General features: G+C 42.9%; 1 protein-coding gene across 5 annotated transcripts in view; it reads right to left on the bottom strand.

Annotated features, from left to right (window-relative positions):
• Nucleotides 1-21,118, bottom strand: part of RAB11FIP3 (RAB11 family interacting protein 3) — a 112,778-nt gene that overhangs the window by 14,416 nt on the left and 77,244 nt on the right. For 2 of the 5 annotated variants that reach the window (XM_060786226.2, XM_067461200.1), the window contains 5 exons: nucleotides 15,537-15,671; nucleotides 13,362-13,430; nucleotides 10,199-10,234; nucleotides 5,567-5,660; nucleotides 1,686-1,789 (listed from right to left, as the gene is read on the bottom strand). In XM_060786226.2, coding sequence (XP_060642209.2) covers nucleotides 1,686-1,789; nucleotides 5,567-5,660; nucleotides 10,199-10,234; nucleotides 13,362-13,430; nucleotides 15,537-15,671 — 438 coding nt within the window. The remainder of the gene's footprint in view (nucleotides 1-1,685; nucleotides 1,790-5,566; nucleotides 5,661-10,198; nucleotides 10,235-13,361; nucleotides 13,431-15,536; nucleotides 15,672-21,118) is intronic. The other 3 variants (XM_060786227.2, XM_060786228.2, XM_060786229.2) reach the window with 3 other exon arrangements.

Below are 21,118 nucleotides of genomic sequence, written 5' to 3'. Positions count from 1 at the left end.
TCCACTAATGTGGAGGAATGACTGCATGTTCCCAATGAAGCCGTGTTCGCCTAACAGACTCTAGAACTGTCTGCTCTCTCATTCTTTCTAGGATGCAACACACTGCCATTTAAAAAGAGTAAAAACTGTCCTATTAGTATTATTATGAATAAGGAAGGGATATCATTTCTAGTAAAGGTAAAGGTTTCCCCTGACATTAAGTCCAGTCATGTCTGACTCTGGGAGGTGGTGCTCATCTCCATTTCTAAGCCGAAGAGTCGGCGCTGTCTATAGACGCCTCCAAGGTCATGTGGCTGGCATGACTGCATGGAGCGCAGCTACCTTTCTGCAGAAATGGTACCTATTGATCTACTCACATTTGCAAGTTTTTGAACTGTTAGGTTGGCAGGAGCTGGGGCTAACAGCGAGACCTCACCCTGCTCCCTGGATTTGAACCGCCAACCTTTTGGCCATCAAGTTCAGCAGCTCAGCATTATAATTTCTGCTACTGCCTTAATCTATTCCTGAATTTCCTTTGTGAATATTTGGACCTAAGGGAGTTTGCTCCTCAAACTGTAAAACTTCCTCCTTGCCTTGGAAGTCCTGCTGAGAAAGCTCTATTGCAGAAATGGAAGGCATGCCAAGGAAAACACAGAGAGAGCTCTGCCCACAGAAAGCCAGGTTGGCAATGGAAAGGTTTCCATCTGGCCTTCATCACAGGTTCCTTCTCCTTGAATAGCAGCCTCTGAGATTGATAGAACCATAGAATAATAGAGTTGGAAGAGACCACATGGGCCATCTAGTCCAACTCCCTGCCATGCAGGAAAAGCACAATCAAATTATCCCTGACAGATGCCCATCCAGCCCGTTTAAAAGTTTCCAAGGAAGGAGCTTCCACCAGGCTCCAAGGCAGAGAGTTCCACTGCTGGGCATCTCGTATGGTCCGGAAGTTCTTCCTCATGTTCAGGTGGAATAGTCTCTCCTGTAATATGAGCCCATTGCTCCGAGTCCTAGTTTCAAGGGCAGCAGAAAACAAGCCCGCTCCCTTTCTCATATTGATACATGGCTCTCATGTCTCCTTCTTTCAACCTTCTCTTCTGCAGACCAAATAGAACCAATTCTTTAAGACGTTCCTCATAGGGATTCATGTCTCCAGAACTTTGAACATGTTACTTGTAATTAAGTGGACCCCTTCCAGGTTAGAGTCAATATCTCTTTTGAACTGTGGGGCCCAGAATTGGACACAGTATTCCAGGTGAGGTCTAACCAAAGCAGAATTGAAAGGCACCATGACTTCCCTCGATCTGGACATTATAACCTATTGATGCAGCCTAGAACCACATTTGCCTTTTTAGCTGCTCCATCACACTCTTGGCTCATGTCCAACTTGTTTTCCAGGAAGATTCCAAGATCATTCTAACATGGACTGTTGTGGAGCCAGGTATTACCCATTCTGTATACTTGTATTTCATTTTTTCTGCCCAAGTGCAGCATCTTATTGAAAATCATTGTGTTAGTTTTGGCCAATCAGCTCTCTAGCCTGTTAAGGTCATTTTGCATCCAGACCCTGTCCTCTGGAGTATTAGCTTTCCCTCCCAATTTGGGGTCATCTGCAAACTTGATAAGCATGCCTTCTAAACCTTAATCCAAATCATTTGAAGCAGCCCAACAATGCAGGCAATAGTGCCAGCCCCCCTGCCCTTTACCTGTGCACCAGCTGAAGGTTTTCCTGCTTCAGGCGGCTGTGCTGCTCCCCATTTGCAGCCGTGTCCTTTTCCAGCTCCGTCACCCTTTTCTCCAGAAAGATCACCTGCAGAAAAAGGCAACCCAGTGACCAGAGTTCAACACCCAAAGGCCCATCTGTCCTGCCTTCATTGCATTCACACTTCATACAAATTAACTCCAACATTGAACATTGAAGTATAAACTTGCCATTTGAAAACACTGGCTTGAATTCTGTTGCTAAGCCCAATATACCCATTCAATTGATGAGACTCACTGAAGTGGTGGCTTATCATTTTATAATTGAACATTAAGGAAAACCAATCAGGAGAAAATAATCCTACAACTCTTGTACTAAAGGCAGTCGCACTGGATTGATGTTAGGTAAAATTATAATCAGTTAGATGTATATATTCCAAAAAGAATGGAGCGCAATAATCATTTGAGATGGAAAAATACATAAGAGTTGGATTATATGTGGAAATAAATTTAAATTCAATTTTAGAATTATTATTTTAAAAAAGAGAAGATAGAGTTAGTATACGAATGGGAAGTAGCGTCTCACTTCTGTTTATGTAACTTAGTGTTATAAGTGTAGCGTGTAGTGTTTCAATGTATTCTACTGTAACATTTCATCTTCTGTTCATTGTGCAAACATTTATTTATTTACTTACTTACTTACTTACTATATTTCTATTCCGCCATTCTCAGCCCAAGGGCAACTCAGGCTGAGAGTGACATGTATAGTTGATTCTGTAGAGTCTGATTGTTGCTCAATGTTGTCTACAATTTATATGTTAAGTAGTAGTAGTAGTAGTAATAATAATAATAATAATAATGCATAAAAAAGAAAGAACATTGAAATATAAACTTCAGTAGCCCCATGTGTAATGTTGCATGTCATTCTTTGCTCCCCGGTCTCAGCTCCAGCCGACATTTAAAAATAGATTATACTGTTCTTCCTAATCCACTCAAGTCAATGCTCAGGTTCTTATTTGAAAAAAGCAGAATTTTAAGGCTCTGGGCACTTACAGGGCCAAAACCTTTGGAGGATTATTATTATCATTATCATTATATTTATTTATACCCCGCTTTATCTCTCCTGCAGGAAGACTCAAAGCGGCTTACATCACCCCACACAAAATGGGCGAGACCCAGACTTCAGGATAGGAATGATAAACATGTGGCCTTTCAAACTGTAACTTCCACCATCCTCATCCTAAGGATTATGGGAGATGCTGCTGAGCCACACATTCCCTGCATCTGTCTCACAACAACGACAATCAGAGCTGCAGAGATTCCTCCTGCCAAGCTTCAAGTCTCTGAAATCAGGAATATTTCAAGAAAATGAAAATGACTTGCCCTGCTCTGCAAAAAACAAGACAATTTGTCTCGCTGCCTCCATAGCTGGATCCGTTCAGATTTCTCAACATGCTACCGATGGTTGGCTACATAGACAGGGAAAGGGGCTATTAAAGGATAGAGCTTTAAGCCTGATTAGCCCAATCAGGCTTTGGCTGTTTATTTTGGAGGCTGTTTTCATTCTGGCAAGGGATGCAACGGGAAGGTCAAAGGAATGATCAGAAGTGTCCCTTCCTTCAAGAACTGCTTTGGCTTTTCCAGCTATACAGAGTTTACACCCACTAGCCCAGTCATGAGTAAACTTGGGCCCTCCCCTCCAGGTGTTTTGGACTTCAACTCCCACCATTCTTAACAACCTCAGGGCCTTTCCTTTTCTCCCTCAGCTGATTAAGTGGAAAAGGAAAGGGAAAAGGGAAAGGAAGGGACCTGAGGCTGTTAGGAATTGTGGGAATTAAAATCCAAAACACCTGAAGGGCCCAAGTTTGCCCATACTTGCACTAGCCCCTTCCTACAGGAAGCCAGAGGAAAGATGGGGTTTTTCCACTTTGTGCAAGTATTGAAACAGCCAAAATGGAGGAGGATCACTCTCATCTACAGGCAGTCCCCAAGTTATGGACAAGAGAGGTTCTGTAGGCTTCTTCTTAAGTTGAATTTGTATGTAAGTCAGAACAGGGACATTTTTAAAGTGTAACTCCAGCCTGGCTGCCTGGCTGCCTGGCCGCCCACATGCCCATCCATCCGCCCACCCATCCATCCATCCATCCATCCATCCATCCATCCATCCACCCGCCCATCCATCCATCCATCCATCCATCTATCTATCTATCTATCTATCTATCTATCTATCTATCTATCTATCTAAAGCTTTGGATGGCATAGGGAAGGGTGAACTAATGGCGGAGTTCCCCTAGAATCATCGATTTGGAAGAGACATCATGGGCTGTCCAGTCCAACCCCATTCTGCCAAGAAGCAGGGAAATCACATTCAAAGCACCCTTGACAGATGGCCATCCAGCCTCTTTAAAAGCCTCCAAAGAAGGCGCCTACATCACAATCTGGGGCAGAGAGTCCCACTGCTGAACAGCTCTCCTCACAGTTAGGAAATTCTTCCTCATGTCCAGGTGAAATCTCCTTTCCTGTAGTTTGAAGCCATTATTCCACGTCCTAATCTCCAGAGCCGCAGAAAACAAGCTTGCTCCCTCCTCCCTGTGACATTCCTGGTCTCACATCTTGATACATGGCCCTCACCATGTCTCCTCTCAGCCTTCTCTTCTGCAGGCTAAACATGCCCAGCTCTTTAAGCCGCTCTGTCCTCACAGGGCTTGTTCTCCAGACCCTTGATCCTTTGAGTCGCTCTCCTCTGGACACATTCCAGCTTAGAGTCAACATCTCCCTTCAATTGCAGTGCCCAGAATTGAACAGTGTGATTCCAGGTGTGGTCTGACCAAGGCAGAATAGAGGGGTAGCATGACTTCCCTGGATCAAGGCACTAGACTCCTGTTGATACAGGCCAAAATCTCATTGGCTTTTTTAACTGCCGTGTGACATTGTTGGCTCATGTTTTTACTTATTCCCCACAAGGACTCCAAGATCTTTTTCACACGTATTGCTGTCGAGCCTGGCATCCTCGACAGCAGTTGATTCTAAGAAAGATGCCCTATGTTACCTACAAAGAGAAACTACTTCAAATCCTATCTGTAAGTGGATTCATATGCAAAGTCCCTGTATGCTGAATAAGTGAGTAAACCAACTATGTTACTTTTAAAGAAGTCTGCTTATTTTTGTCTCTTGAGAGCATGGTTTAAAGGCAAATATATTTTAAGGGAGAGTAGATGTTTTTGGGCAACTAAAAAGAACACTTCTGAAACTGCTGTGTGTGTATGTGTATGTGTACGCACACGCGCACACACACACACATTATTTACTGTATTTGTATGCTGCCTTTCTCAGCCTGTCAGCGACTCAAGGCGGTTTTATATATGAGAGAATGCTGGTGAAGGCCATTTTCCCAATAAGTTAAGACTCTAACAAGTCATGTTTTTTACTAAGAGGTTATGGCATCATCTTTTGAAAGGTTGTGACTTCTAACAAGGCCATGCCTTTCCAAAGATCATAAAATGTCCAAAAAAAGGTTATAGAGATTTCCGTTTTCCAAAAATTTCACACTCGGAGAAGCAAGAATACTGGTACTATCTGCCACTTAGAGGTGGATTATACATTTCTGAAGACATAGAATCCTGCTGCTAAAGGATCCCCAATCCTGGAGCCTTACAATCCCAGAAATGACAATCAGCAAACAAATCCAAATCAAGGCTGCATTTGGGGTCAATGGGGCACAAACTTTTGTTTTTTTCTCCAAAATGGAAAGCAGCAGCAGCAACAATGAGATTGAAAGGTTACCTATTAAAGGGACACAAAGCTTGGACAAGTCCTAGCTGCGGGATCAAGAGAACATATTCCTGATAAGGAATGTGTCTGTTCTCTGCATATGCAAGGGGCTGACCTTGTCGGTGATATCCTCCTCCAGGCACTGGGTGTTGTTCTGGAAAGGCTCCTCCATAGCATCGATGGTGAGACTCCCCGTCTGGTGCAGGTGCCTAAAAAAGACAGAGATCAGTCCGATCCAGAGAGAGAAGGCGCCAATCCAGAGAGAGGGCAATCCCATGCAAAGAAACATCGCCATCAGGAGAATCATTGGAACGGAGAACAGGGTCACACTTGCGCTAGCCTTTCCATGCTGCTCATCTCTTTTTTCTGCAGCGGGTTCCACAGCAACACCATCTTTCAGGAAGAAGGTTAACTTCAAAAGTCCACTTTGACCCCAAAGCAGTTTTTAAAAATACATCAAAACATACATATATTCACTGCACATAGCTTATGGTGGCTGTCCACCCACCACTGTCTTCTCGTGGCCCTCTAAACTAAGCAAACACTCCAGTGCCGATATGGAATGACAGAGCACTCAGTGAGTGGCAGGCATTCATGCTTATAAACCATTTCCTTTTGCTCTTTGGAATATGGACAGATAGTGATCTGACTTTTCTGCCACTTCATGTGCTTTTGAGCTTCATGGCTGCAAGATATAGCAAGATACTCTGGGGTGATAAACGTCAGTGTGTGTGTGTATGGGGGGGGGGGGGGGGGGCTGGGAAGGAAACTGGGAGAAGGCAAAGGGGGCAGAAAAGGTCCTCCCTGTGGAAACCACGGGCATTTTGAAGACTTCTTGAAATTGCCACTCTTGCAGTCCAAAGGTGGTTGTTTTATGGCACAACATTCAAGCCAGACATTGATCAGCTGTTAACCAGTAATGGGTTTATCATAGAGAGGGTGTGTAAGTCTCTGCCCAAAGGGAAAGATATCAGGGTCCTTTTTCCTGGAGTGAAGCAAAGGTACTACCAAGAGTGAATGGCAGTCTTCAGGTAAACAGGAGCCTTCCTTGACTTGGCAATTTCCAAGGCTGGATCTACACTGCTATAGAGTATAAATCCAGTTTCTGAATCCAAATGATCAGGGTTGCTGTAGGATTTTTGGGCTGTATGGTCATGTTCTAGAAGCATTCTCTCCTGACGTTTCGCCTGCATCTGTGGCAGGCATTCTCAGACCTCTAAGGATACCTGCAGGCAAAACGTCAGGAGAGAATGCTTCTAGAACATGGCCATACAACTTGAAAAACCTACAACAACCCAGTGATTCCAGCCATAAAATCCTTCAACAATACATCAAATGATCAGCTTTGAACTGGATTAGATGGTAGTGTAGACTCATATAATCCAGTTCAAAGTAGATAATCTGGATTCAGAAACTGGATTATATGAAAGCATAGATCCGGACTAAGCATCCTACTAGACCAATACTGCCATCATCTCAGAACAGGAAGATGGAAGTTGCACTCCAAAAGCTGACTCATACTTTGGTTGGAAAACACTTGGTTTGGTGATTAAGGATGTTACCTGGTTGGCTAACAAAGGGGACAGTGAACCCAGGCAACTAGCAAATCTCTTGTGCTTCTTCCAATGTCATGACTATTGGGAAACCTATGATAATAGGGTCGGAGCTGAGGCAAGTTAGTTTTTCAATGACAGCTTGCAGAATCCCTCCATTGAGTATGTAGATTTCCGAAGCTCTGAGTAAGATTTGTAATGAAGAACGAATCGAGGAATGCTATCAAATGTTTGGAAGGGTGCACAAGAGTGTGCAGCCACTCAAAAACATTGAGTTGGAAAGGATTTGAAAACCTACTCCATCTCTGAAAGGTGGATGTCTAGCCCTTGTTTGAATATCTCCCACAACTGCCTTGTTTGAGAGGTTATGTATTCTGCTCTAATCGTAACAATATTCTCCCTTGAGATTTAGGTGGAATCTCTTTTTTTGTAATCCTTAGCTTCTCCATCTTTGAAAGTGGGCTCTGCATGCCTTCCAGGATTTTGAGTGCATACTTCCTTGAACTTCTCAAAAACCAGCACCATTTCCTGGGAAATGGCAAACGAGTGAGTTGAAGAATGCAAGTCTAAATGGGCATAAAATGTTGGGCCTAATATAACATTGGACCAATGGGAGAAAATGTGGAACAAAGGGTTAAAATGTACGTTGTGTTATGATTTAAAAGAGAATTTTCACAAAATGATGCATCGATGGTGTAAAGGTAAAGGTTTCCCCTTTACATTAAGTCCAGTCGAGTCCAAATCTGGGGGGTGGTCGGCATGATTGCATGGAGTGCCGTTACCTTCCCACCAAAGCGGTACCTATTGCTCTACTCACATTTGCATGTTTTTGAACTGCTAGGTTGGCAGAAGCTGGGGCTAACGACAGAAGCTCAACCTGTCCTGCAGATTCGAACCATTGACCTGAGTTCAGAAGCTCAGCGGTTTAACCCACTGCATCACTATGGCCCCATCGATAGTGTATGACACCTGAAAAGCTTTCTCAGATGCCTAAAGAGGTTTCCAACACTTGCTGGAAATGTCAAAAGCAAGTAGGATCTTTCTACCATATCTGGTTGACGTAAACATGCCAAGAAATTGGGTTGCTGTGAGTTTTCTGGGCTGTATGGCGATGTTCCAGAAGCATTCTTTCCTGACATTTTGCCCAAATCTTTGGCAGGTATCCTCAGAGGTTGTGAGAGCTCCTTTGGAAACTAGGCAAGTGGGGTTTATATACCTGTGCAATAATGTCTAGGGTGGGAGAAAGAACATTTTTGAAAGGCTGGAAACTTTTTATTCACCTTTTGCCAAGGATTTGCCAAGGATTTGCCAATGTTCTCTTTTGAAGAATTATTTGAGGGTTTGGGGTGTTTTGTTTGAGAAAGGAGTCCACATTGGAAGGCCTGGAAGGTGAAGCCTATGTTGTTTTTGTTTGGCGAGGTGAGGATAGATCAGAGGTCATCAATTTTTAATTTTCTTTATTCTTTCTCTTTTTTTCTTGGAATTTTTTGGTGTTTCTGCTCTGTATATTTTTTCTTGATTCATTTTTTTTACCTTTAATATAACTTTTAAAACTTTTTAATAAAGTTATTTTTTAAAAAAACAGCACAATTTCTATCCTGTAGTAAAGCTGACTCAAATCATTTTGTCTATAACTCACTCTCTTGCTTTCTCGTACCTCACCAAACAGCAAGATCCCATTCTGCCACCTTCTGGTGACTCTGTGCTCTAAGGAATTCTGGTTTTCATCAGCCTGATAGGCCAGTCATGGATAAACTTTGGCCCTCCAGCTGTTTTGGCCTTCAACTCCCACAATTCCTAACAGCCTCAGGTCCCTTCCTTTTCCCCCTCAGCCACTTAAGTGGAAAAGGAGAAGAAAAGAAAGGGGCCTGAGGCAGTTAGGAATTGGGGGAGTTGAAGGCCAAAACAGCTGGAGGGCCTAAGTTTGCACATGCCTGTGATAGACTGTAAAATAGGGCCCAGAGGACTGAAGGTCAGTTGAGCTAAGGATAGAAAAGCAGCCATCAGATGGCCGGCAAGTAGCCACTAAGCACAACAATTTAGCCTGTACCTGTAGCCACTTTGATAAAAGGATAAATGATCAAGTTTCTCTATAGTCAAGGAGCAATATTTCAGGACAGTGTAAGTAGTATAGTTCTGTCAGTAAAACTCAGTTCTTCATTCTGAGAGGAGAGCATCCAACTAGAAAGGCAATCTAGAAGTTCTTTTCTACTCTCTAAAGTAGCATCTCAAAGCTACTTTAGAACCAGGTTGCTGTGAGTCTTTCGGGCTGTATGGCCATGTTCCAGCAGCATTATTTCCTGGGGCAAGCATCCTCAGAGGTTTGTTCAGAGGTCTGTTGGAAGGGGTGGGGGATATTTCACTATCTATATCAGAGCTTGAAAATGTTACCTTTTCTATTTGGGCAACACTTCACAGTACTAGACTTGTGCTCCAAGCTAATCCTGAGTCCTGAAGACCAACCTAACTTGAAGCTGCCATATTTATAAAAGGAAGGGAAAGCCAGGGAAAGCACTATCCCTCAATCATTGACTTAGAACCTAGGAAGTTGGTTTTGTTTTGGTTTTTTTCTGGACTGCAACTCTCAGAATCCCAGTGGCTGGGGCATTCTGGGATCTGGTAGTCCAAAAAAAGGCAACACTTTTAAGCTCTGCATTTATTCTTTCCAACCAATGTGTCCATGCTATCACTGAACCCCAAGCATACCACAGGGCATTTCAGGGTCCAGAACAAGAGATATGGGAAAAAGCCATCTCCTAGGTGTGTGAGGCCAAGGACACACCTCCAAATATAGAAGACCTTCAAATCACTTGAATTTTTAATACTGTTATGTTTTGCATATTAGTATATTTTAAACTGTGTGGTCATACTTTTTATGTGAGCTACTTTGATTCTCCTTTGGGAGAGATAAAGCGGGGAATAAATATAACAATAACAATAACAACAACAACAATAATAATAAGTGATTTAAGGCGGGGGACACCTCAAAGCAGAGTTCTCCATTCAATACGGCAAAAGATAACCATGCTCAAAAGGAAAGCCTAGAACTGCCCTATGCAGTGACTGAGCAGGGACTACATCTGCCACAAGAGAGAAACAGCTAGCCACCACTTCAGTACAGAGGAGCACCTGTGCACAGAAAGCTGTCAAGAGTCCTTAGAAGGAAGAGAGAAGTGAAAGAAGCGTTTGCGTACCTTGCTACCTTCTTGCTCGAGAGCCTCTTATTTGGACTGTGGAAGGAAAACAGGAAAACTAAGTCAGGGAAAACTGACACCAACGAGCAACAGCGAAACAGGAAGCAAGCGAAGACAGAGCAGCAAGGCCATATCCTTTACAGTTAACAGCACCATACAGAAAACAAAACAAAAAACCAGTCCGCAAAACACAGCACGCCCCGTGCATGCAACGTGTGCACTCTGCATAGCAAAACCTGGGCAGAGGCCACACGCACACACAGTTTTAATAGCAGTTTCATATCAGAACCAAGTGGTCAGAAGTCTGCAGTGCCCGAAGAAACGTCAATGGCTCCGCTCACAGCTCAAATGATCATCTCTCCGAGCTGCCGTTCACAGGCTCCGTTCTGAAAACAGATATCTTGGCTAAGAATAGAACTGGAGTTTGGTGGGACTTTGGCCCAGGACACCGGCTCGTGCTCCATTCAAACCCACCTGGCTGTTCATGCTGACAGTGGTTTCTGTGCCCCAAGAGTGCACTGAAAGCCTGCTACATACACAGGACACTCAGAACATAACTGGGTTCTATGTGCTTCAGGAAAAAAAAAACGCCCGCAATAAAAAGGTAAAGAAGGTTGCAGACCTGTCTGGGAACGCCTAAGGCAGGCATGTCCAAAGTCTGGCCTGGGGCCTGATTGCCCATGTCTGAATTTCCACCGGCCCACAGCCTCTATCATAAAAGCAATAGTTTATTTTAATGTATTGATATGTTATGATTTTTATGATTTTTTTTACTGATTTTAATGTATAATGTATATTATATTTGTGTGTTTGCATTTATTGTGACATTGAATTAATGCCAATTTGGAAGCTGCTCTTAGTCGCATTCGGGATTGAGATGGAGCGGGGTAAAAATACAGTAAATAAAAAATATGTAGCCCGCCAGCACAGTTGACCACAGTATAAAATATACATGTTCCAAAAAGCTATTTTCTATCTTACCAGAAGATGGTATTAACCACAGTTTTGGTTATGTATTGAGTCTTTTCAATCCATGTGTCATTTGTTCTTTTGTTTTTCAACTTACAATCAAACCAGGTCTTGTCAACCTGATAGATTAAATATTTAAATCAAATTTGGTCCAGCAACCCATTTTTACATTTCGTATGTTAGATCCAAGTCTAAAATTGAAATAATGAAAAACGTGCCTTTTTTGTTTTGAATATCCGATTCAAAATCAAATAACGTATTTTGATTTTTAAATTTTTGATAGTTAACTGAAAACGAAAGAACGAGAGATACACAGATTCATATGGCCCTCTGGAATAAGATAACTGTTAGTGTTGTTTTCCTGTTCACATGTTTTGAATTTAGAAGTTAAGGTGAGCGTTTAATAGTGAATAATATGTAATGTTTCAAATGAGCCTAGATATGTTTAGTCTCCCGGGTGGACTTTTTCTTCGTTTTATGTGTTCTTCAAAGAGGAAAGGCAGAGTGATTTTTATAAAAAAACTTGTTTAGATTTATTAGTGTTTTGTGTGAAGAAATGAAAATTTCCAAAATTTCATAAAATAGTTCATTTGCATTTAATGTCAATGGTTCGAAGAATGAATGGCCGGCCCCTACAAATTTCCCCTCGCCAAAAAATTTGGACAGCAGCTGGACAGTCCTTTCGGGCAGAAGCCTCTGCAGACAGGAAGAAGGGCAGAAATGCAGACAGAGAAGGGAAATGTCCATAACAGACAGGAGAAGAAGGGACTGAATCCAAGAGCAAAAGTCCGAGAGGATTCTAGAAAGGATTCTTCTTTCAGATGAGTCTTCTTTCAGCAAAAGGCTCCTGAGACAACGAGATTGCTTCAAACATTTATCTCAGGCCTGGGCAAACTTCGTCCCTCCAGAGGTTTTGGACTTCAACTCCCACAATTCCTTACAACCTCAGGCCCCTTCCTTTTCCTTTTCCCTTTTCTTTTCCACTTAAGCAACTGAGGGGGGAAATGAAGGGCCTGAGGCTGTTAGGAATTGTTGTTGAAGTCAAAAACACATGGAGGGCTGAAGTTTGCCCATGCCTGATCTCTCTGGAAGTCCTTCAGGACCACTCTGAACAACGATGCTTTCACATACAGACCAAAGCATTACTTGTAAGAAGCCGTCTGCACCTGTTCCTCATAACAATATTTTAGAAATAATTCATTGTAATTACTCATTTCAATGTCAGAAGTCACTTCATGCCCCATTTCATATTTTTAAAAAACACTTCTCATTATAGCATGACAGTCATATCCATGGGGGATACATTGCAAGCTTTGGTTATGTTTTTAATGGATTTTAACTGGATTTTTTTTTAAAAAAATACTATTTATTTTTATTTCTAATGTTTGTGTATTTGTAGATTTTAAACTGCAGTGAAAGGCTTTTAATGTAAGCCACTTTGAGTCTCCTTGTTGGAGAGAAAAATAATAACAACAGCAGCAGCAACAACAACAACACTATTGGCATTAGCGTGCACTATTGAAATGAAAGACTTCAGGCACAAGAACACAAGAGCCATAGAGAACCTAGAAGTGCCCAAAGAGGGCATATTTGGTCAGATATGGATATATGAAACTGTAGATATTAGTCTCATATATATGGGGTGGCAGTAGATATACTGTACTTTTAGATAGAAAAAAAATACTTGGTGTGATAAGAACATGGTACAAAACAAAACAAAAATCTTGTTGAAACATTTTCAAAAACACAATTGGAGAGTAACCTTCAAAGCATTACTAATCACATAATTCAGGTTTGTTGTATTGCTTTTGAAATGTAACATTCACCCCACCCCTTGTTGCTCTCCCCCCCAATAACTTATTATAGGAAGCCATGCTGTTCATCATCAGAAACCAATCTGTGGCTTCCACATTAACACCAAGAAGTAAAGTTCTCTGAGTGTCTATGTGAGAATGAGCAGGTCTGCAACCCAGTGCAAACATATGCTTTTGACACATACACGTATAGTGGTTTGCAGAACACTACGGAGAGACACAAGCAGGACAGGGAGGGTCCATCTGTGCCAGAATGCACAATCTCTGTTTCAACAGGAAAGTAAGGCTTGCACATGTCAAGACGCAACATCAACCAACCCCCATACACTGTTTGTGCCACTTGTGGTTCATGCAACGATGAATGTGCATCCAGGACTCACTACAGTTCTCTGGCAGCAGGCATCACAGGCAGCAAGACATCTTTGCCCTGCATATTGTGTGAATTGACCCTTGGAAGGAAAAAAAACAGACAGGATGGGAGTTGGGAAGAAGGGGGCAATTCCAGCAATGGTGGGAAATATACACTCTGATTGGAAAGGTCTTCTCTACGATGGCTCCAGAGAACCCAGTTTATTCCTGTCTTTTCCATACACACTCCCAATGGGATAGAAGTTGCATTTGAGAAGCGACTAACTATTGGGGAGTCTGTCTTCATTCAGACATTTATTTTCCCCCCAGTATAGAAATAGCTTCCTAAAGAAGTGTATTTATTTGTTTGTTGTAAAGTGCTATCAAGTTGAGTTTGATGACTCTATGAAAGAGAGCTCTCAAAGTCCTTTATCCTCAACAGCAAACTCAGAGTCTCAGCTTCCTTCATGGAGTCCCACCATCTACAGTGTGGTCTTCCCATTTCCTCAGTGCTCCCATGTAATCAAGCATTAATTTTTTTCCAAGGGAGCCATGCCTTTCATTTCCTTCATACAGTTCTTCAGCATATCATTTGCATCCTCTTTTTATTTGACTTGGTGTAATATGTTCTTCTGCTGCTTGTAGACCATCCTATTCTTGGTTTAAATTTGCTTTTGATTTCTCAGATCTTGTGGAAGCAGTCTCTTGCTCTTCTTTTTTTCTTATTACCTTGCATTTCTCTACACTGATAATTATCATACTTCTCTTTGTCCCTGCTCAAAGTTAATGAACAATTTGCCTTCAACATATGAACAGCTGTCTAATCATAGGGTATTTGTTGTGTCTGAGAGATCGTCTGTTTGTGTCAAGTTACATGAAGCTTGAAGACCTTTAGTCTGCTATTTGTCTCCACCTAGAAGTCTCTGAACATACAGATTAGCTCTGAGGAACCCATTATTTCTGAACCTTGCATGGCTTGAAAGGTTACCTTTACATTTTGAAGGTGCAATGCTGCTTCACAAGTAACTTACCATTTTGTGTGCATTTTCTAAGGCACTCACGTTGCAGCAAGCAAAAGCAAGCTATATATAACACATGTTCATACAATCTTTTCCTTGTGAAAATTTACCAGATTTAGGAGGACCACATGTTCCTCTAGTCACTACCCACAAGTGACCACACAATACTGAGCAAGTGGCTCTCTCCTCCTTAATATCCAAGTCCTAAAGCTCTCCTTTCCTCTCCTGAATCCTCATCTCTTACCAGCTGGCAGCCTCTTCATCCTTTGCTAACCTCGCCAGACTGGCACTCAAAGAAAGAAAGCCACAAAGTGGGCATTGAGGTATCGGGTTGTGTACACAACAGTAAAACACGCAAAGAGGGTTTCTTGTAAAGGAAGAAAATGCATGCATCCAAAAGGAAGGATTCTCATGACAAATGTTCTTGCTATGATCTTTAGTATTGCCAAGAATAGTTGCCATTTCTGAAGGGTTTGAAATGGATTTTCACAAGCAATGCTGACACCCCTTGCTCTCCAAAATGTCCACTTCTGAAGTTGAAGGGTTAACTCTTTTAATATACTGTATTGCCAGGCACTGAAAATGCTTGCGATTGAGAAAGCAGCATTTGGTTCCCCCCATTCATGAATGTGGGGTTGGCATCTCCCATGCAAGAAAATAGTGGATATGACGTGAGAGGTGAGGAATGTGTGGTTCTTCCATGGGCTGTTGGGTTGCAAGTCCCAGCCATTCCTGCAAAGATCACCAACGGTGAGTGATTGTGGAAACAGCATCTGGCCACACATGGAAGGCCAGAGTTATCCACCTTTGTGCTAAGAAAAGGGAGTTGGGCTTTAGGTGGGAGGAACTGATGAAATGCACGATGTACAGTGAAGGGTCTGCAACCACTTCGCATAAGTGAGGAAAACCAGTGTAAGCACTGCTTGAGAAAATGAGCTCATAAAAGCCTCAACACCAGTGGGTGAGATTTGCCCCAGGTGTCGGAGTCAGCGAGACAGAGGCTATCATGTGAATCAAGAGCATCCCTAATAGCCGCCCAATCACATAAGACAAAACTGGCCTTTGCCTTAAATAGAAGCCAGTACACACACTTGGCCCAAAGGTATCAAGCTAAATGAGAGTCCTTCCTTTCCCAGGAACAGAAATCATCATGCGTTCAAAGAGCGGCGCCATGCTCCCAACAGTTACCTATTCATTTCAAGATCGCTTAGGCGAGCAGAGAGATCCTCGAGGCGGTTGATGTGTTTGTGGCACTGGGTACAGTAAAACTCAAACGCCTCGTCAGTGATAATGCTGTGCAGTTTCGCGGCAAGTGGGTTGGTGCTAGAAAAATCACAAGTGACATTCTTTTTAAAGGAAAGAGAACAGAACACATCAGGCCAAGCTTGGATTCCACCTGTGGCTTCCAAAAGTTGATGAACTGCATCCGTTCTGGCAAGGAACCCGTTTTTGAAAATAAATTTTAGGAACAAGAGGAGGTTTTTGGTTTTGGTGGGTTTTTTAAAGGATAAAAGCCAGATAAAGTCATTCCAAGAAATGTCAGTCCCAAACATCCATCAGAGATCATTAGGAAGTGAGTCACTGCCTGTTTCTAGTGCAGAAGACCAGCAGAGCCAATACTTGTCCTGGGTGCCTCTTCTTGCTGAAAGCCTAGGCTCAGTTGCCTATAATGACACCAGAAAAATCACTTTTTTCTGGAGAAATTAAAAGGGTGCCAAGACAACTGTCAAGGAGAGAGAATTTAGTTCAAGGTGATTATTATTATTATTATTATTATTATTATTATTATTATTATTATGTATACTCTGCTTTATCTCCCCTGAAGAGGACTCAAAGCGATTAGAGAAGAACTGGGCAAACTTTGGCCCTCCAGAGGTTTTGGACATCAACTCCCACAATTCCTAATAGCCTCAGGTCCTTTCCTTTTCCTCCTCAGCCACTTAAGCAGCTGAGGAGGAAAAAGAAGGGGCCTGAGGCTGTTAGGAATTGTGGGAGTTGACGTCCAAAACCTCTGGAGGCAGGACTGAAGTTTGCCCAGGCCTGGATTAGTAGGTAACAAATGTGGTACAGGGAAGCAGTTTGGAGAGTGCCTCTTTCTCCAAGGAGGACTCTCTGACAAGCGGCCCAACTTGGATGTCACCTCCGAGCATTTCTTGAGCAACTGGAAGCACATCAAAATAACTCAAACACAATGCTCTGCTCTCAGTGTGGCGCCCTTGGAAACAGCTAGCCATCTCCATTCCAGATTGACCCAAACTTCATGCAGCAAGATCAACAAGAGAATGGAAACAGGGCAGAGCAGAACTGTGGATTATCTTTTTATAATTAGACTAAGGATAAACTTTCTCTTAGAGAAAATGGATCCTGCTCAAAGCATGAGCTGATGGTCCAAAGGGGGCTGTAGCTCAGGGACAGAAAATATATTATTATTATTATTATTATTATTATTATTATTATTATTATTATGTTTATTTATACCCCCCTTTTTCTCTGCACCAGGAGACACAGAAAAGATGGTCCCATGTCCAAAACCTGGCATCTCAGCCAACTAAAGCAGTTCCAGCAACATCAAGTCACCAAAAGGCAGGACACTGCTGGATGGTTAAATGGTCAGGAAGGTGTGGCACATGGTAGCCGCAGCACACTGGTTCCTGTGGAACCTGGGTCACCATCAGTAGGAGGGGAGTGGTTTTTTTTGGTTTTTTTGGTTTGTTTTTTTTTTTTTTGCTGTTATGAAAGCAAAGAGGAGTGTCTTCCTGGATGGTTCCTCCTCCTCCACAGCAATGGAGAGAGTAAAGGTAAAGGTTTTCCTTTGGCATTAAGTCTAGTTGTGTCCAACTCTAGGGGTTGCTGCTCATCTCCATTTCTAAGCTGAAGAGCCGGTGTTGTCTATAGACACCTCCAAAGTCATATGGCCAGACATGACTGCATGGAGCGCTGTTACCTTCTTGCAGAAGCGGTATCTATTGATCTACTTACATTTGCATGTTTTTGAACTGCTAGGTTGGCAGAAGCTAGGGCCAACAGTGGAAGCTCACCCCGCTCCCTGGATCTCAACAGCTGACCTTTTGGTCAGCAAGTTCAACAGCTCAGTGGTTTAAGCCGCTGCACCACTAGGAGCTCCTAACCGAGAGGGTAAAGGAGTACAAATGGGAGGGGAGATGAAGCCAGGAATGAACTTCTGGTCCTTTCCACACCAGCAAAACCACTCCATGTTTGTATCAAGGGCATTCACACTGCCTTTTGCATAGCAGGGGGTTGGACTAGACAGCCCATGTGGTCTCTTTCAACTCTATGATTCTATGATTCCTCTACCCACCCTTGTCCTAGAATGAGTTGGACAGCTAGCTCGGTTAGACCAGAGGACCAATCTTCACCCGCTTCCACAATGGGCTAAAATTGACCAAGGTGCCCACCTCATTCTTGGACACATGTGGCCAGAGGATCTACTGGGAGACCATTATTCTCTTTGGTTCTGTTACTCCAAAATATTCATGGCCTCAGACTTTAAAAAAAAATCCCTTCTGGGCAAGTAATTTTGCACTTCTCAAACATAAAGTTGATTTCATTTGTTGAAGCCTGGCCACTCGGACATAAGACAGCTTTTGGTGCATGGAAGGCTAATAAGGTCTCCAAGTGGAGCTTAGACATGGTTGGCACTTTTGCAAGCATCAACGCAGTCCCAATGGTCTCTGGCAGCTCTCTCTGATGCTTGGGACTAGAATTGTTGACCTCTTCCCCCCCAAAAATTGCAGTCAAATCTCAACATTTGGCTTAGAGAGCCATGCATGTGCTCCATATCCCTTTCCATTGAGAGAAACTTCTGGAAGCCACACGGTCCAATCGGAGATTTGTTATTAGTGAAAACAGTGACCAGGAGATTGAATTAAACAGACAGACAGATAGACGCACAGAAATGTGAGCAGGCAAGAACAAGGTTAGATTCAGACTCCTGGAAAGAAAGGCAGTGAGGTGGCTTTTGTGCCATATGATCTCAAGAAAGATTTATTTTCCTGGCACCCACGCAGATTAACTAAAGGGAATTCCAGCCTAATGCAAAACCCAAGGGCTTTCAACTCAATGTCTCCAAATAAAAGCATTTCCTACATTATCGTGGCTTCGCGTCAAGATACTGATTTCTGATCCAGCTTTTTAATTCCTCCAACTCACTTTTCTTGTAAAGGGTTAAAGGAGGTTCTTGCTTTGGAACCTGTTTAATGAAGTGTTCCAAGGGAAGATGCAGCACCCGCTTGAGCTTTATTAGTAAAGGGATGTGTTTCATGAGGACAGCGGGAGGAAAAGCAGAGAAACAAACATTCATGATACACAGTACCATGGGAAATGGCTATCGCTGCCTCTTCTGGGCAATGAAAGGGTCAAAACGCCTTCCTTGCAAACTTGGGAAAGTAGGGGGTGGACTTCAAGTCCCATAATTTACCTGCCAGAATGGATGTGCTGGTTGGTTGGTAAACTCTAGGAGTCGTAGTCCAAAAAAGACAGTCTCCAAAACCCTGACGCTGACACCGGCCTTCTATCATCTTCTGTAGTCAATTTCCCCAACTTGCCTCCAGATGTATTTGGAGACAACCCTCACCGTTCCCGCTATATAACCACTATCAACCATTCCAGATCAATAAGCAAGATCATTTCTTTAACGACAGAGTCCGAACATGAAGTGAAACCTGGAAAGGGTATTTCTCTCTCGCTGGATTGTAACATCCCTGTAGATGTCCATTTTCAAAATCGGCATGCAATCCATTTTACATTGCTATTCCTACTTTGTACTGCTAGGTTAATCTGTGGAAGGATGGCTTGATTCAGTCCAATCTCCTAGAACAGAGGAAGGAATCCATGCCCAGAAGAAACACATATAACCCATGAGGTCACAGAAACATTCCAGGTGATATGATATATTTTGAACAGATCAGGGAATTCATTAGTAGACAAACCATTAGTAGACAAACCCAAACTGTGGCATCAGAAATATACAAACTTCCTTCAGCAAAACCTGGTTAGAATTCCAGCCCCGAATCAGACATTTCTTCCAGTTCACATGTAGTACTGCAAACAGGTTTACTCCACACTCCTTTGACTCCTATCATAACAAAGGTTATGATGATCTAGCCCAGGCATGGGCCAACTTGGGCTCTCCAGGTGTTTTGGACTCTAACTCTCACCATTTTTAACAGCCTCAGATCCTTTCCTTTTCACCCTCAGCCGCTTAAGCTGAGCTTAGTACAGCAACCTAAACTGCTAAGCTGCAGAAAATCCTGCTGATCAAAAGATTGGCAGTTCAAGCCCAGGTCGGGGTGAGCACCCGTCATCAGCCCCAGCTCCCTGCCCACCTAGCAGATCAAAAACAGATAAATAGGTACTGCTTTAAAGTGGGGAAATAATAAAAGGCGACCATAAGGACATGCCTGTGATTCGAGGACATCTAAGAATGACAAAGCTCCTCAGCGTGGAATATGGAGTAACAACACCCCCCTCCCCGGCAGCCAGAGTCAAGCACAGCCTTTAAGATGCTGGAAATGGAAAAGATGGGGAAATCCTTTACCTCTGTTTCTATATTGTCTTTCCTTGTTAATTGTATAATAGCATTGAATGTTTGCCATATATGTGTTCTCAGGGAAATAGAGTGGAAGTATTATTATTATTATTATTATTATTATTATTATTATTAAGTCCATAACACCTGGAGGGCCCAAGTTTGCCTATGCCAGATCTAGCCTCCTCTTTGTCAATGGTTCACTAAGTGGGAGAGAAACACATTCTCTCCCATTCGGAAGGCATAAAAAAAAAACCTGGGCACTTGCAGTCTTTAACAGCTATCAATGATTGACGCTTTCCCTCCAGCCGTTTTCTTGTCCATTAATGATTTTCAGTTAATTACTGAATGTGCTTCAGTTAGTTACTGAAAATGCATCTATCTCAGAGACAGGCAACTTTCAAAGACCCACTGACCGCAGTTCCCAATGCTATCTATGGGATATGATACAGAGCATCCCAACACTTGGCTACATGAATTGATTTACACCCGTAAGGACATAATAAGCCCATAAGAAACTTCCTTTTGAAAGCCAGAAATGGCGGCATGAAAACCAGGCCACTTCCCCAGGAGTGGGGTGAAATATGGAGCAGATGATGCAACCGTTCCTTTCTGGCAAGAAAGTGTGGTGGAATACCCCAACTTTCAACTTTCACGCCGCTTCAATCATATCCAGCTCATAGTACAAGTAGCATTCTTTTGGCTGGAGCAGGAAAATACCTTCTGGTTTCCACCCTGCGATTCCTGACTCTGCTTATAAAATTCTCTGCATGGGCAGCCCAAATGCAAAGGTGCAATATGAAGGGAACTACAAGATGCAAGATGAAGAGAACTACAGCACACCATGCCCCAAAGGCACTTGGGTGCCTGGCAAACTGCAACTGGCCCCTGCAAGAATTTGTGTTTGGACCCTCCCATCATTCACCAAGCCACCCTTTTCCTCCCAGGAAACAGAAAAGTTGAGCTTAGGGACAGAATATAAAGAGGCCGAGCTAGTTCAGAGTTTGTGCATTCAGTGGGCTGCTGTGAGTTTACCGGGCTGTATGGCCATGTTCCAGAAGCATTCTCTCCTGACATTTCGCCCACATCTATAGCAGGCATGCTCAGAGGTTGTGAGGTCTGTTGGAAACTCGGCAAGTGGGGTTTATGTGGTGGAGGCTCCTTCTTTGGAAGCTTTTAAGCAGAGGCTGGATGGCCATCTGTCAGGGGTGATTTGAATGCA

Source organism: Anolis sagrei, chromosome X (assembly GCF_037176765.1).
Source record: "Anolis sagrei isolate rAnoSag1 chromosome X, rAnoSag1.mat, whole genome shotgun sequence".
Lineage (NCBI taxonomy): Eukaryota > Metazoa > Chordata > Lepidosauria > Squamata > Dactyloidae > Anolis > Anolis sagrei.
This window is presented reverse-complemented; position numbering and strand designations above follow the sequence as displayed.